We start from the raw sequence: 16,380 nt of genomic DNA, 5'->3' as shown, positions 1-16,380 counted from the left end.
ATGTTTGACAAGTAAATATATCTGCTTTGCCATAATTTCTCACCTCCTGAAGTAAATATTTTAAGACAGCTGTCATAAAATTAATATAAATGAAAACTAATTTGGTGGTTTTTAACATTTTAAAGAATGGTGTTAGTTTGAAGTATTGCAGATGAGGATTAAGAATTCACACACTTCATCTACACTTATTGTGAGCAAAGCACATAATAAAGATGATGCCAGCCTTCAAAGAGTACAGAGGCTAGGAGGGAAGCAGTCAGATAGTTACAGTATCATATGTTAACTAACACAGTTGGATAAAGATGAGAATACAAAAACAGAAACCACTAACTCAGATTGGGGACAGAGGATGTTAAGGAATCTTCCTGACAGCAGCAAGATACGAGTTGGGTTTCAGCATATCCACAGAAGCAGAGATGTGGTGGGTAATGTCAGCAGCTGAAGTGACACTGGGAGAGACTGGCTGGCAGCCATGAGTCCCTAAAGGCTTGTATTATATTGGGCAATATACCATTGCCCGAGAGATTGTTCTCAGCAGTTTATATTCACAAGATCGATTTTGTGCACTGACTCGGGGTTATTCAGATCCATGGAAAAGACACTACTTAGGTAAACCAGAATACCAGTTTATTAATCGACAATGAGGACGATCCCTTTCACATGATGAGAAGGCTCATGTCCTTTAAATGGGAGCAAAGGGAAGCGGATAATTTTAGGATATTTTTTAGTGAGGGCTGATTAATCATTTCTGTCCTGAACATTCATCATTCAGTCAACAAATATTTTTTGACTACCTGCTTCCCAAATCAAAAAGATTTGTATAGATTGTTCTTGTTCCCCAGGTTCATTGTATCTCTCTCTTGAATACCAGATAGAGCTTGCCATTGCTCTCTGGATACCCACCCATTAGCCCTATCTGTGTATGGGTATGTCTATGTGTGTGAGTTCCGTAAAGAGATTAATACCATTACCCTTCAACACCTTTAAACATGACAAGACGACTGGACTTTGTTTTCTTCTCCTGCTTCTGACACCTAGAAACATCTATATTTCTATTAGAAATGGCTTGCTATTGCCCACCTACCTGCATTTCTTTATACATTCTGTGGAGTTTAAAATTAAGGTCCATGGGAGAAATTTGCGAGAGATGAGGCTGGAAAGGTAGGTGTTGCCAGATTGTGAGGGTTCTTGCCAAATTGTCTGAATTTCTCCTATTAACAGAATAAGCCATAGAATGCATTTTTTGAATAGGGAAGTGGCATTGTTAAAGATATTTTTATCAAGATAACTGATAACTAGGAAGGGTAGACTAAAGGAGAGTTAGGTCAGAAGTAGGAAGGTGAATTTTTAGTTTGGGTCAAGGGTAGATCATGATGTCATTGGTGAACTTAGGTAATTCAGGTAAAGGAGTAACTTTCAGGGGAAAATTATGAATTTTGTTGTGGGCATTTTGCACCTGAGGTACTTGTAGGACATATGTGTGGAGATTGTCCAGTGGCTTTTAGAAGTGCTTGTCTCCAGTTCAGAAAAAATGCTGAGAAAACTTAGGAGTAACTTGTTGCTTTTAAATAGTATCTTCATTATGTCTTTAGCATTTATTTAGTGCTGTTTTATGTTAGAATACAGAAATAAGATGCCCTCTATGCTCTTGAAATTTATATTTTAGAGTTGGAGACAGGTATGTACAAAACTCAGAAGAATAAGTATAAAGGTGGTGTGAGAGAACAGTATACCTGTGATACATTGTGAGGGAGGGGAGGGACAATGGAGCAGATTAGTTAGGAGATCATCTAGGAAAGAGGTAAGGAAAGCTTTATAAAATAATTGATACATAAGCCCTGTATTGAAAACTGATAGATGTTCTTCACACAGACCAGAATAGGAAGGGCATTCTAGGCTCATGGTAAAGTAGGGCTGTGAAATAGCACGGCATGTTCAAGGACTGCAAATAATTCAGTTCAACCAGTGCAAAGGTGCAGTGAGAGATGAGACTGCATGTGCAGGGGTGGGGGTTATATGTAATGCTGGGAGGTCTGACTTTATCCTGAGACACCAAAAAGGAGTTTTGAGTAGGAAAGTGATAACTGAAGATGTTTGCTTAGAAAAATCATTCAGGTGGAAGTGTGGATGATGAATTAGGGACTGCTGAGATATTAGGTAAGAAAGCTGTTTCTGAGACAACTTCAAAATGTCCAGGTGAGAGGATATAAGGGCTTGAACAAGACAGGCAATACAGATGGGAGAGGAAAGGTGTTTACAGGAGAAGTAAGAAGATAACTTTTCATTTTATTAAGTTATTAATCTAGTGTACTTACCAGTTGCCTAAAAGAGTTAATGCACCACAAGAAGTAATTAGTACAGTATAGTATTTAATTCTTGAGTAGAAAATGGCCAGAAGTATGTGATTTTAGATATAAAGCAAGTATTTTGAAATGGGTGACTATTTTTAGTTATCCCTTGCCAATGTAAAATTGGATCAATCATTCCATATTCACAAATAAGTCTTATTAGAGAAGAAGAGGGAGAATGACCTGGCTAGTCAGTACAGATTTTTGGAGGGACTGTGACAGATTGTCCTTGCATAAGATAATGATCCTGATAATGAAGAGAGAAGAGAAATAGAAGAACTAGAAACTGGTGTACACAGTGTATACGTGGTTACCTCTGGTGGCCAGAGATAGGGAGACCTCAAGTAAAAACTGAAGATAGTCCTCAAAGAGTCCCAAATAGGATTTTAATGCAGAAAGATGGAGGAACTTTAGAAAATTGGGTAGGAGGCAAGAGACCCAGGACACCCGCAAGTGGTCCACTGCAAAGGGAGCCAAAGCCAAGACTGCAGAGAAAATTCCCCATTGCTGAGAAAAAGTTGTCTCACTGTACTGATGTGTAATCACCACAGTGAAAGTTGGTGGTAACCAGTAGACTATTAATGGCCACTTTTAAGTTTATGAAATTTAGGGTAAGGCTAAAAGCAAACAATAATAGGCCACTGTAATACTTAAGTAGAACATCACTGTTAAATATACAAAAATAATACTCCAAAAAAGAAAAGTATGATTTAATGCTGTATTGGGTTCACATATTAATTTGGGTCATGGTCACATATCTTTGGCATAAGAATTTTCAACCGAACTTGTAGATTCATGAGATTGTTTTCTCCCTTATCCCTAGTTTTCCAAAGTCTTTGAGTTATGAGACTTAAAAGGAGTGACAAAATCTAATTGATGAGAAAAATATTAGAAAATATACTGAGCTCAGTTGAAAGAATTAATTCCATATAAAGATTGAAATACTGTTTTTCAGTACTGAAGCTGCTTCTGTTGCAGCTAATCAGAGCAAGAAGCAGGAATGATTGTATTTTCTGTGAAATGATAGTTAATTTATAAAAATTTAAGACCAGTTTTTTTCATAGTACATACTCAGTAATGGTTATTGATTGAAATTCAATAGTCTTTTAAGAATTCAGTCTTTAAAAGCAACTTTGTTTTCACTTGAGCACATGTTGATAGATCTTAGATTTTTATACTGTAATACTTGATTAAATGAAGTTAATTTTTCTTACAAAGAGACCTAAAAGCACACTAGATTATTAAGGAAAGAAGATCAAGCTATATTAGACATGCATCTGAAGTGAAGAGTTTGGAAGTCAGTAGGGATGGAGAAGACTCACCAGGTAGATTGAAGGGAGTTTGGGTATTGCAGGTATTGAGAAAAGTATGTACAACGGGCAGATGTATGAAATTAGCATGTTCAGAGCACAGGTAGTAAAGACATTTCTTCCAGTTCAAGTTTTTGTTGTACTAATAGTTGGTTATTTTCTGAACATGATTTACTTCATGTAATCCTCTAGAATGCAGTCAGAAACTAGCATTCTCTCCAAGGGGAGGAGAAAAAAACTGTTAATGTTGCAGGCCACACAGCTGCTTTGTTTTAATGGCTTTGTGCTTTATTTATTATAACAATGGACAATAAAGGTCATAAGAATATGTTGGAGCCTCTGAGCTAAAAATAGTGTTGATGCTAAAGGGAGGAGAAAGACCACTACTTTAAACAAAAATTAGACACTGTACTTAGTGATTAGGTTTTATAGCAATACCCTTTGTAAACAGCATTACCTTCACAGCTGACCTTCATAGCCATTAAGTATAGTACGTTCCTTCTGAAACTCCTGTTCTCCACCAAATTATCTGAGCATTCTCTGTACCAACACCCTAATCAAACCATCTTCTGCCAAGTGGCCTTAGAAATGGAGTGCAGTCTGAGCAGTTCGTTGCTGCTATTGTTTCTCTCTGCTATGTGGAATTGAAAACCAATGCTTTACAGTCCAGCAGTAGCTGCTGTTCTGTCGTTGACACAACCTTAAGTCAGTAGGCACCCATGGTTCCTTGCAGCAAGACACCCCCTGCCTCCACTCCTCCACTGCTAGGCTCCATCAAAGGGCTGTTGCTGGTGCTCATCTCTTCCAGTTCATATGCAGAGCCAGTTCCCAGGGGTCAGACATCCCAAACCTTTGTTGCCTTTCCTCTCCAGGGATTTAAATCTGGGGGTTGAGTAACTTTTTCTTTTAAACTTCAAAACTTCTGATTTCTCCCCTGCTTTCAACAGTAGGGCTAACCTGTTACCCAACCCTTCCTAGAATATCTGCATATAATGAGGGTCTTAAGTGAATGGACTACTCTCAAGGATTTCAAAGTGGTTTTCAGACGTCTCTTTCAGTAAAGAAAAGGTAGAACTTCCCTATGTACTTGAAGTTAGAAAACAAACTTCATTACTGTCATTCTTGCAGGAAAAAATAATTTTTTAATTATGTGTCTACCACTCTCTCCAGCCCCTAGATCTCTGCATGGGTGGTGGTGGAGATTTATAGAACATAAAATGTAAAAGTTAGAGTCTTTAAAAACCCTGACATTCTTTAAGAGTGCAGATCTCAAATTAAAGTAGAATAAACAGAGTTTAAGATGATGAAGAGTATAAGGTTGATGTGGGTATAGAGGGTGGGAGGACCTTACCAGTAGTTAGTGGCCAAATCATGAAGGGCTTTGTATTCTTTGCTAAAACAGTTTGATTTTATCTTGTAGTCAGTGGGGAGCAATTAGAAGATTTAAAGATTTGTATTTTTAAAAGATCACTTTATAGAGGCAATATAGTGTGGGTTGTGAGGGTGGGGGGAGAAGGATCTGGGAGCTAGGTTGGTTTCTGTGTTTTAATTGTCTGGGAAGAAGGTGTGGAGGATCCTAGCTAAAGCAGTAAGAAGTGGGAATGGAGAGAAGATGGATATGAAAGAGGAAGAGATAGAATCAATGGGACACAGTAGATGAGGGGAAGAGGAAGGTGTCCAAGATCATGCTCTTCCTGGATTGATTCTGGGTAGATGATCATATCATTTAACAGGACAGGAGATAGAGAAAGCAGATTTGGGGGAAATGATGAATTTAGTTTCAGATATGTCATTGGATTCAGTTTTACTTTGTCTTAGATAATCATGGGTAAAAACTTTGCCATAGACCCTAATAGGAAAATAAGTATATATTTAAAATTGAGAGACAGCCTGCAAAGAAAACTTTGAGTGTTTTTCCATCTGGAGTTGTACACTAAATCATTTATTTCTGTATTTGTGCTTTATATCCCAAAGTTGTGGGAGTTAGTGAAGCTTATGAGGATGCTGCCAATTGTCTCTGGTTGTTAACTAACTCCAAGCCTTGTGCTAACTGTAAGTCTCCAATACAGAAGAATGAGGGATGCAATCACATGCAGTGTGCTAAGGTAAGTTAAAGAGGATTGTACAATACATGCTTTGCAGTTAGAACTTTCATTTGATTGTGAATCCAAAGAAGAAATGCTGTAAGCATAGGTATCTTATTGGCTTTCAGATGGATTCTAGAAGATTGTATTCTACATTCTTTGTTAAATAACATAAATGTTGGTTTATATTACTAAATTTTACAATCATGATGAATGTTAAAAATAAAGGTAAGGGTTCAGTGGCACTTGGCCAGATCAGAAATGCCTGAGTCCTTCCCTCCCAGTCACCCACTCCCCCAGTGAGGATTCTGAGAGAGTTTTGTGTATATATAAATAATGTTAGATGATCGAGTGCTACCTTACATAGATCTCTTGCAAAGCTGATTTTGGAGCACACAGCATAGTCTCAAGGTCCTAGTCAGGCCCCAAGCAATCCCCCTAAGTCCAAATTTAAATCCTGATGTCTATATAAGAAAGGTGCCCAAAACAGTGGGCAGACTTTAGGTTTGCTAATGAAATCATCAATTAAATAAGTAACTCATTACTGTATTGAAAATGAAAATGTCACTTGGCTAAAAATTATTATAAATAATTACTGTTAGAAGCCTACCCTCCTGACCTAGTTGCATAGAAAGAAACTACCATATTTAAAACAAATATTCTGGAATTAAGTTAATAATATTTTATTAATCCATGCCTACATTTATGAACATTTTTGCTTAACTGTAATATCTCAGTTTTTTTCCTTTTCCTTGGGAATGCCATGTATATAAAAATAATTATTTAAAATTATTGAGAGAAGAACAATATAATTTTTCTAATTTAGGATGTGAAAGAAACCCACATAGTTAAGATTTCAATAAAATATATCAGTATCTTCTCTTTAAGTACTTCTTGATTTTTTACCTTGAAGCTAATGATCATTATTATTATGACTTCAAAAATAATGACAGTTACCAGATGATTTTATATTATAATAAATTAACATGAATGAATTGTCTTAGTGAGACAGTAGTGATTTCCTAAGAAGAAAAACTTAGTAGTGTTCTGAGTAAAATGCTCAGAATTGCTTATTAGTTTAGCTGATCAGGCCAAAATTATTTCATTTATATGCAGTCCTATCTCCAACATCCATATTAGTTTTTTCTTGGACAGTCTGATATAGACTACATAGATGTGTAAAAAAAAAAATACATGTTGACCATAAAAATAAGCAGTTGGGCTACTAATAAAAGGGCGAGATCCAACATTACCTTTATTTCAGTCATAGCGCCTACCAGCAGTAAATAGTTGATAGATATGTATTGAGTGAATGAATATTTTCATGAATTAATCAGGCTAATGATGTAAGGTAATTTATCTTAAACAGATTTTTGCTTAAACTTCTTTTGCATATAAAAGAAACATTTACTTACATACTATGTAAATGTAGTCTTATTTAACCATCTGAAGTATTTGCATTGAACAAAGGAAACTGATGAGTAATTCTCATGACATAAAAGGAGACATCTAGGAAGTGAAAGTGTTTATACTTCTACAGTTTTTTTAAAATGTGAAGGTGGGACAACAGGTAATATGTAATTGAATCTATTTTCTAACACAATGACTAAATCATAATATACCTTTATTAATGCTTCAATATTGATTATTACTCAGTAGATAGTTTTTACTTTCTGGAATCAAACATTTTAAAAGAATGACAGGTTTGGCCCTATAAAAATAAGTTCATTTATTTTAAAAACTCTCTGTATTCATTTCCCTTTAGATAATTTTCAGGAAGCTATTTAAATATTGCATCCTTACACATTTTAAATCACTTATAGTAATTTTATTGATCTGGCTCTGTGGAAAACTGCTGCAACTAAAAATAAAAAATTATTAAAGTTCTATATTCTTTTTCTTATCATAGAATGTAAAATTTTGCTATTTGTAGAAAGTTTTGCCACTAATTTTGAGAGATCAATGGAGCTGTACTGAAGGGTACTTGGATCAAATCAGGCACAAGGTTTGCTTTTAGCAGGCAACAAAAGAACTTGCATACTGTCAGAACCTGGAAACAAGTACACAATTTATTGTGTAAGAACATGTTTGTGAAGGGCTAAGTGAGGACAGAGACTTTAATTCAGCTCTCTGTTCGTGACACACCAAGTAGAGAAAAAATAAGTGAAGATAGGACTTGACATAATGACTAAGGTATATCTGATTACTATATATTCAGACTCTGTATCCTGAAAAGATTGACTCATGCCATCGTTTCAAGTACCCATGGAACATTCACCAAAAAAATTAACCATTGATCATCAAAGAAAATCTAATTAATAATCCAGAAAATAGAGAGTGGTATAATCAACATTCTCTGATCATAATGGAATAAAATAGAAATGAATAATAAAGTTACAAAAAGCCTTTTCATTTGGAAAGTTTAAATCTCTCAAACAACTCATGAGTAAAAATAAAATGGAAATTAAAGAATTTCTATAAATAACTACTTTTTCAGAACCTGAGGGCTATATTTAAAGCAATTCAGAAATGTACATAGCCTTATTCACTTAAAATGATACAAAATAAGGAATGAATTAAGGATATGACTCAAGAAATGAGAAAAACAAACTTGAAAACAAGGAGGAAGAATTTTTTTTAATCAGAAATCAGTGAGTCAAAAACTGAAAAACAATACAACTAATAAATAAATCCAAAAGTGGTTTTCTGAAGGAAAAAAATAAGACAAACCACAAAGCTTGCAGTAAGAAAAATGTGGGGGTGAGGGAGTTCAAATACACAATATAAGAAATAAGGGGACTGGGACTTCCCTAGTGGTGCAGTGGTAAAGAATCCGCCTGGCAGTGCAGGGGACATGGGTTCAATCCCTGGTCCGGGAAGATCCCACATGCCACGGAGCAACTAAGCCTGTGTGCCAGAACTACTGAGCCTGCGCTCTAGAGCCCATGAGCCACAACTACTGAAGCCCGCATGCCACAACTACTGAAGCCCGCACGCCTAGAGCCCGTGCTCCACAACAAGAGAAGCCACCGCAATGAGAAGCCCACACACCACAACAAAGAGTAGCCCTCCGCTGGCTGCAGCTAGAGAAAGCCCGTGTGCAGCAACGAAGACCCAAGGCAGCCATAAATAAATAAATAAATAAATTTATTTTTAAAAAGGGGACTAATCAATAAAGCAAACTAAAATAATAATAAGAGATAACTTTGCTCAACTCTTACAGATAAATTTGAACTTTGATTAGAAATGGACTGATTTTCTAAGAAAGTATAATTTATTGAAACTAACTCTAGAAGAAGTATCCAAACAAACTCACTCTGTAGAAGAAAGAGTTTTTCAGTGCTCTCTCCTTTAAAACCAATAGGCCCTAACAGTTTCACAGTAGAATTTTATCAAAGCTTTAAAGAATAGGTTAACTCCAATGTGATTCAGACTGTTTCCAGGACAAAAAGAAAAAAAGGAAAAAACTGGAAACTTTCAAATTATTATTATAAACTGAGTAGAACCTTGATACCAGCACTTGACAAGATTATAAAAATTAAAACTGTAGATCCATCTTAATTTATGAAGAACAATGCATGAGTCCTAAATAAGATATTGGAGGGGAAAATACTCACAGATATTAGCAAATGTAATCTGGCAGAGTGCATTAGAAGAATAATTGACTAGCATTATATTTCAATGAAAAACATGTTTTTAATTTTAAAAAAAGAATAATTAATCGTGGGGTTTATTCCAGGAATACAAGAATGGTTTGATATTTAAAATGCTATTACTGTACCTCATTTTAGTGGTAGATACAAGAAGAAAAACCATGTAAATTTTCTGTAGATGCCAAAAAGGCCTTTGACAAAAACTCAACAACCATTCTTTATAAGACACACAAAGAAATAGGAATAGATAGATTCTTCCTTTTATTGCAATAGCATGATAAAAATCTATCTTAGTCCAAAAGTTAGCATGATATTTAGTGGGGAAACTAGAGGTACTTTCACTAAAATTGAGAACAACATAAAGATACTCCCCATCGCAAATATTATTAACATTGGACTGGAGATAACAGTCAACATAATTTGACAATGAAAAGAAATTGGGGATATAAAAATTAGAAATGAGATGGGAAAATTGTCATTTTTTACAGCCAGCATGATTGTATACCTAGAAAGCCCACAAGAATCAACTGAAAAACTATTGCAAACAATAAAAATTCAATTAACTAGCAGAGTACAGAAGTAATATGCAGAGAGTAATAGCCTTCATGTGTGCCAATAACATTCAGATAGAATATATACTGAAAGAGAAGACCTCATTTATCTAGAAAGAAACTTAAGAAATGGATAAGACTTACATGAAGAAAATGTTAAAACCCCTATCTGTAGGACACAGAAGATGACAAACAAATGGAAAGATAACAAAGTTCTTGGATAGAAAGATTCCAACAAAAGTACCAACAGGTTTTGTTTCTGCATCTAGATAAGCTAATTAAAAGTTCACATGGAAAAACAAAGAAGAGCCAGAAAACTCTGAAAAAGAACAGTGAGGAGGAACTAGCCTTGTCAAACAGTAACCCATACTATAAAGGCTCAGTAATTAAGACAGCATGGTGCTGGTACATGAATCTACAGATCAATGAAACAGAATAGAAAGAAAGCCCAGAAAGTAGACACATAAATGGGAATTCAGTATATGGTAAAGGAGGCATCTCCAACCAGTAGAGAAACATGAACTGTTCAGTAAATGGTATTGAGACAACTGGGCAGCTATGTGGAAAAAAAGTTTAATTCATACTGAATACCCAAATAAATTCTGAACAGATCAAAGATTTAAATATTTTTTTAAACAAACTCTAAAAGTACCAGGAGAAAACAGATTTAAATTGGAAAGACCTCTCTGACTCAAAATCCATACGCATTTAAGAGAGAAAAAGATATATTTTCATACTGGAATACTCATATTTTTTGGCATTGTCTGCAAATTATGGTAATTAAGAAAGAGAATTTTTTTTTAAATGAGAGATAGGTTTTATGTTAGCTGTTCTGATTAGAGGCCTTTTTAACTTATTCCCAGTTTAAAAATCAGTTTGTCAAAGTCAACAGAAGTTTTCAAATACACTGGTGGAGCCTTATAGACCAAGGTAAGATTACTGTGCACCTGAAAAATGAAACATTTGTCAGGATCTGTTTTTATTATTTGGAAAGAATATCCCATTGATATTTTTAAAGCTTTCTTGAGATTACTTAATAATATTATGATTTTAATTTATCCTTATAAGCAATAACTTTAAACTACCCCCACATCTTTCCATAGCGCACATAAGGTCTCCAGAGGAAACCTCAAAAAGAGGAGGGTGTGTCTTTGAGAAGATTTGTTCCTGGTCACACAGGCAGGATTGTTTAATCTCTACAAGTTGGTTGACAAGAAATTAGAAAATAATTTGCATACTAACATGGGGCGATATTTGCATATATGTTTTCTTTTGAAGTGCAAGTATGACTTTTGCTGGATTTGCCTAGAAGAATGGAAAAAACATAGTTCTTCCACAGGAGGTTATTACAGATGTACTCGCTATGAAGTCATTCAGCATGTGGAGGAACAATCCAAGGAAATGACTGTGGAGGTAAAGAGAACTGTTGAAGCCAAGATCTCTAACTAAGCCACTTAATACCAGTGGCAGTGTTTTTCATTTCTTCTTTTCCTATCTTTATTGTAATGAGGCATTTAAATTCAATACACTTTAGAGTAGCCTTTAAACAAAATAGCTCTATAAACTTGAGCTTTGTTTTTTTTAATTTTCCTTTTTTTATATTGGTGAAGATTAGACAAGACGTATATCCCAGCATGTCTCTAAAATGACTTAAAAACAATTTTAACATTATATCAACAATATAATATTATGTTATTGCATATAATAAGTATCTTAGTCTGCTTGGCTGCCATAACAAAATACCATAGACCGAGTGGCTTAAACAACAAAAATTTATTTTTCATAGTTCTTGAGCCTAGGAGGTCCAAGATCAAGATTTCTGCCAATTCGGTTTTTGGCAATGACTCTCTTCTTGGCTTATAGACAGTTATCTTTTTGCTATGTCCTCAAAGGAAGGAGAGAGAGCAAGCTCTGTTGTCTCTTCCTCTTCTTATAAGGGCACCAGCTCTATTGGATTAGATCTCCACCCTAATGACCTTGTTCAACCTTTATCATCTCACAGGCCCTATCTCTAAATATAGTCACATTGGGGGTTACACCTTCAACATATGAATTGATGGGGGACACATTTCAGTCCATAGCAATAAACAACATAATAAAACATTGAAGATCTGATGAACATAAGGTTTGAGAGACATATTTACCTTACACTCTGGGAATTGCAGATTCACTGGTTTGTCACAGAGAATACAAATACAAGACTTTGTTCTGGGAAGTGTTTAAAATGTATTGGTTATTATTTTCTCAACAAAATAATCGATAAATCTGTATGCACTACTATCTGTTACTAATAAAATTTTGAAGTGATCAAAAACAATTTTAATAGCTAGTACTTTTATTTATAAATGTCATTTGTGGACTTTTGTTTCCTAGGCTGAGAAAAAACACAAACGATTTCAGGAACTTGACAGATTTATGCACTACTACACAAGATTTAAAAATCATGAACATAGCTATCAGGTATGTCCCAAATCATTTCAAATGTGCTAAACTCTACTGTTGTGAATAAATAAAGAAAATGATATATTTATTTATTTCTGTTCTTTTAGTTAGAACAGCGCCTTCTTAAAACAGCCAAAGAAAAGATGGAGCAATTGAGTAGAGCTCTCAAAGAAAGTAAGTTATAAGTGATGCGTGTGATAATTAATGTAAAATAGCTGTCATGCTTAAGTCACTTCACTGGTAGGAGGTTAAGACCCTTAAAAGAATACCTTAGCTCCATTTACTCATTTGGCAGTTTGGAGTTTTCAGAAGCCCAGAGTGTAGTTTAGCATTTGAGGCCTCTGGTAAGATTTTCCACCTTGCTTGCCTCACCTGCTCCTCTTAGTGCAAGCTCTGCTGCTGGCAGATAAACACACATTATGGTTTTGCTTACCCTGTGCCACTGCTGATGATGCTCTACAATGTTGGGAAAAGTGAATGGGCCCAAAAAGGCATCCCTGACCTAGTCAAAGGAGCAAGATTCACAAGCCATCAAATTGTCATGTAACTTGAATTCCCAAAGATTCTTGAGAATATTTAGCAGAGTGCCTAATATAGAATAGAAGTCAAGTACAGTTTTGGGAGAAATCATCTCACTGGTAAATAGCGGACATTGGAGTCAAAAAGCAAAGTCACAAGATAGGGCTTACTTATGGTTGCTAAAATGGAAGTTCAAAAAGAACATTCCTAAAAATGGATTGAATACTAGTTACATAATTAGAATATAATATCTCACAGTGACTGCACAGAGTACAGGTTCTGGCATGTTTGTTTTAAAAAGTGACCTTTTTTTTTGGCTACTTCGGGTCCTCGTTGCTGCGTGCAGGCTTTCTCTAGTTGTGGCGAGCAGGGGCTACTCTTCGTTGCAGTGCGCAGGCTTCTCATTGCGGTGGCTTCTCTTGTTGCAGAGCACGGGCTCTAGGCATGCAGTCTTCAGTAGTTGTGGCTTGCGGGCTCTAGAGTGCAGGCTCAGTAGTTGTGGTGCCCAGGGTTAGTTGCTCTGCGGCATGTGGGATCTTCCCAGACCAGGACTCAAACCCATGTCCCCTGCACTGGCAGGCAGATTCTTAACCACTGTGCCACCAGGGAAGTCCCTAAAAAGTCACATTTTTAAAATAATCACAGCTTATATATAAAAGGTTTTATGCCTAAAATGCAATCGATTACCCTTGTGTTTGCTCCATTTTATAAAAGTAATGAGTACTAACACCATTTTCATGAGGATAACTTCCTAATTAAAACAATAACCATAAGTTAAATAAATTAGAGTGGGACAAAAAGCATCAATAGCAGCTTAGTCTCCTTGTTACTTACTAGTTCTTAGACTGTAGTAATGACATAACTATATCAAGCCAATACCAAACTCGTGAAGTATTATTGTCCACACTAAAAATTGAAAGAAAAGATCCTCACAGGTTCTACAGTCTATTCCATCACGGACGTATCTCTAATACTTAGAACAGTGCCCAAAACATACTAAATATAAAATAAGTATTTGTAGATGTAAAGTACTGCTTCTGTTCAACCTTCTGGAGGTTCTAGACAGCATAGTAAGACATAAAAAAGAATTAAAAGATAGAAGATTTGGAAAGGAAGAAATAAAACCACTCTTCCTCCCTTTCTCTCTTTCTCTCCCTGGAGTGTTTATTAACTAGCATTAGTTACCCAGTTGTTCCCCAGAATGTTGTGTCTTTTCCCTTACAATGTTGTTTTTGCAGAAGCATAATTTATAATTAGGCTTTTTTTTTTTTTTTAGCAAGGCATTTGTTCTAATTCTTAATGAGTAAAATTCTGCTAGGGATAACCTAAAAAACTTAGTAAAACATGGAACCTTTGAGTTGACCTAAAGCTAGATTTGTTTACTCACAGGGTGAGAACAGAATCCAGGATCAATGTACGCATTCCTTCATGACTGCCATCAGTACTCCTGGGCTACTGCAGGGTGTGCTGCATTTATAAATGCATACAAGTCACCTAAATGCAAAACGTATGAGTGTTTTATGTAGGTTTTTAGTCTAGTTCAAATAAATACTATCATATAGCTACTTCAAACAGTTTCTTCTTAGGGATCCTTGTTCTTTTTTCTTTCTTTTAAGAAAACTTGGTTGTTTAATTTTATAATAGTGTATTGGCAAAAAAATTTTTTTTCACTGTGCCTGGTTTACTTTATAGCTGAAGGAGGCTGTCCAGATACCACTTTCATCGAAGATGCAGTTCACGTGCTCTTAAAAACTCGACGCATTCTCAAGTGTTCTTATCCATATGGATTTTTCTTAGAACCTAAAAGCACAAAGAAAGAAATTTTTGAACTCATGCAAGTAAGATGTCATTTTTATTAAATTTAAATGCAGTTACTATGAAAAACAGATCTTCTCCTTTTTCAACCACTTTATAACTAAGGTTTATCTTACTTGAGTGTAATTAATAAACAATTTTGTTTCTGTTTTTAGAATGGTTTTTAAATAAAGGAAAAGTTACCAATAATAAACTGAAATTTTCTTTATGTTTGAATTTGTCACTGTGCAGATTTGAATGAGTTCTGAGCTATGCAAACATTTCCTACCACATTTATTTCTTTTTTATTTTATTTTATTTATTTTTGGCTCTGTTGGGTCTTCATTGCTGTGTGTGGGCTTTTTCTAGTTGCTTTGAGTGGGAGCTGCTCTTCGTCCCGGTGCACGGGCTTCTCACTGTGGTGGCTTCTCTTGTTGCAGAGCTTGGGGTCTAGGCTTGCGGGCTTCAGTAGTTGTGGCTCGCGGGCTCTAGAGCACAGGCTCAGTAGTTGTGGTGCATGGTCTCAGTTGCTCGGCGGCATGTGGGATCCTCCCAGACCAGGGCTCGAACCCATGTCCCCTGCATTGGCAGGCGGATTCTCAACCACTGCGCCACCAGGGAAACCCCCACATTTATTTGTTTATTTTAAACTGGTTGAGGTTGAAATCTGGCCTAATTCTGATTATGTAATTAGGAATTTTATCTTCAAAAATGAAACAAACCACATTACATACTAGATGGGAAAGTTGCTATTTGCCAGTTCATTTTAACAGTACAACTGAAAAACTTAAGAGTACTTGCAAAAACAAAACAAAACATGTAAGCAAACTGACATCAGTGTAGCTGACCAGGTTCATTGTACATTCCTCTTTTTTTTTTTGAAGTCACCAAACTTTCTCCCCTTGCTACTGTTTTTATGTCATCCCTTTGAACTCCCCTCTACTAATTTATATCTAACATTTCCTTCAATGCTGAATATTCATTTTGTCCATGAGGCCTTCCAGACCTAACCCCAAATCACAAAGGTTTTGCCTTGCTTCACATTCCTTCAGCATTTACATATAGTCTGTACCATGTGGTCAGGTACTTACATGTACAATGCCTTGAAATTTATTAGTTCTTTTTCACACAGACAAATTATAAATGTTTTTATACAGCTGCTATACTATACTCACTACTTCTTTGTATCCATACCAACTGCATTACTATAAATGCCTATTGAATGAATGCTATTTTCCTAAAATGTGCAAAGTAGAAACATATGTTAAATTGGAAGTTATATAAAATTTGGATTAATTTCTGATTTCAGAAGAGTTAGATTTAACCAGACAGACACTGGATTTGCTACTGACTAACCCACTCAACCTATAATTTTTTTTTTCCTCTTCTTAACATAGACAGACTTAGAGATGGTCACTGAAGACCTTGCCCAAAAAGTCAATAGGCCTTACCTTCGCACACCCCGCCACAAGATAATCAAGGCAGCATGCCTTGTACAGCAGAAGAGGCAAGAGTTCCTGGCATCTGTGGCTCGGGGAGTTGCTCCTGCAGACTCACCAGAAGCTCCAAGACGCAGGTGAAAAGGATACACACCATGGAACTCATCCTAGCACCAGCCACAAATGCTAGCAGGTTTATTTTTTTCTCCAACTAGGGTTCATATTCCTGAAAGTTACTTA

General features: G+C 35.7%; 1 protein-coding gene across 4 annotated transcripts in view; it reads left to right on the top strand.

Moving 5' to 3' along the window:
- The window catches only part of ANKIB1 (ankyrin repeat and IBR domain containing 1), a 157,521-nt gene that overhangs the window by 130,608 nt on the left and 10,533 nt on the right, over window positions 1–16,380 (top strand). For all 4 annotated transcript variants that reach the window (XM_081243410.1, XM_081243408.1, XM_081243409.1 and 1 more), the window contains 6 exons: window positions 5,633–5,763; window positions 11,225–11,359; window positions 12,320–12,406; window positions 12,496–12,562; window positions 14,600–14,745; window positions 16,099–16,277. In XM_081243410.1, the coding sequence (XP_081099536.1) occupies window positions 5,633–5,763; window positions 11,225–11,359; window positions 12,320–12,406; window positions 12,496–12,562; window positions 14,600–14,745; window positions 16,099–16,277 (745 nt within the window). The remainder of the gene's footprint in view (window positions 1–5,632; window positions 5,764–11,224; window positions 11,360–12,319; window positions 12,407–12,495; window positions 12,563–14,599; window positions 14,746–16,098; window positions 16,278–16,380) is intronic.

The sequence above is a fragment of the Mesoplodon bidens genome, assembly GCF_964165515.1.
Source record: "Mesoplodon bidens genome assembly, chromosome: 9".
NCBI lineage: Eukaryota > Metazoa > Chordata > Mammalia > Artiodactyla > Ziphiidae > Mesoplodon > Mesoplodon bidens.
This window is presented reverse-complemented; position numbering and strand designations above follow the sequence as displayed.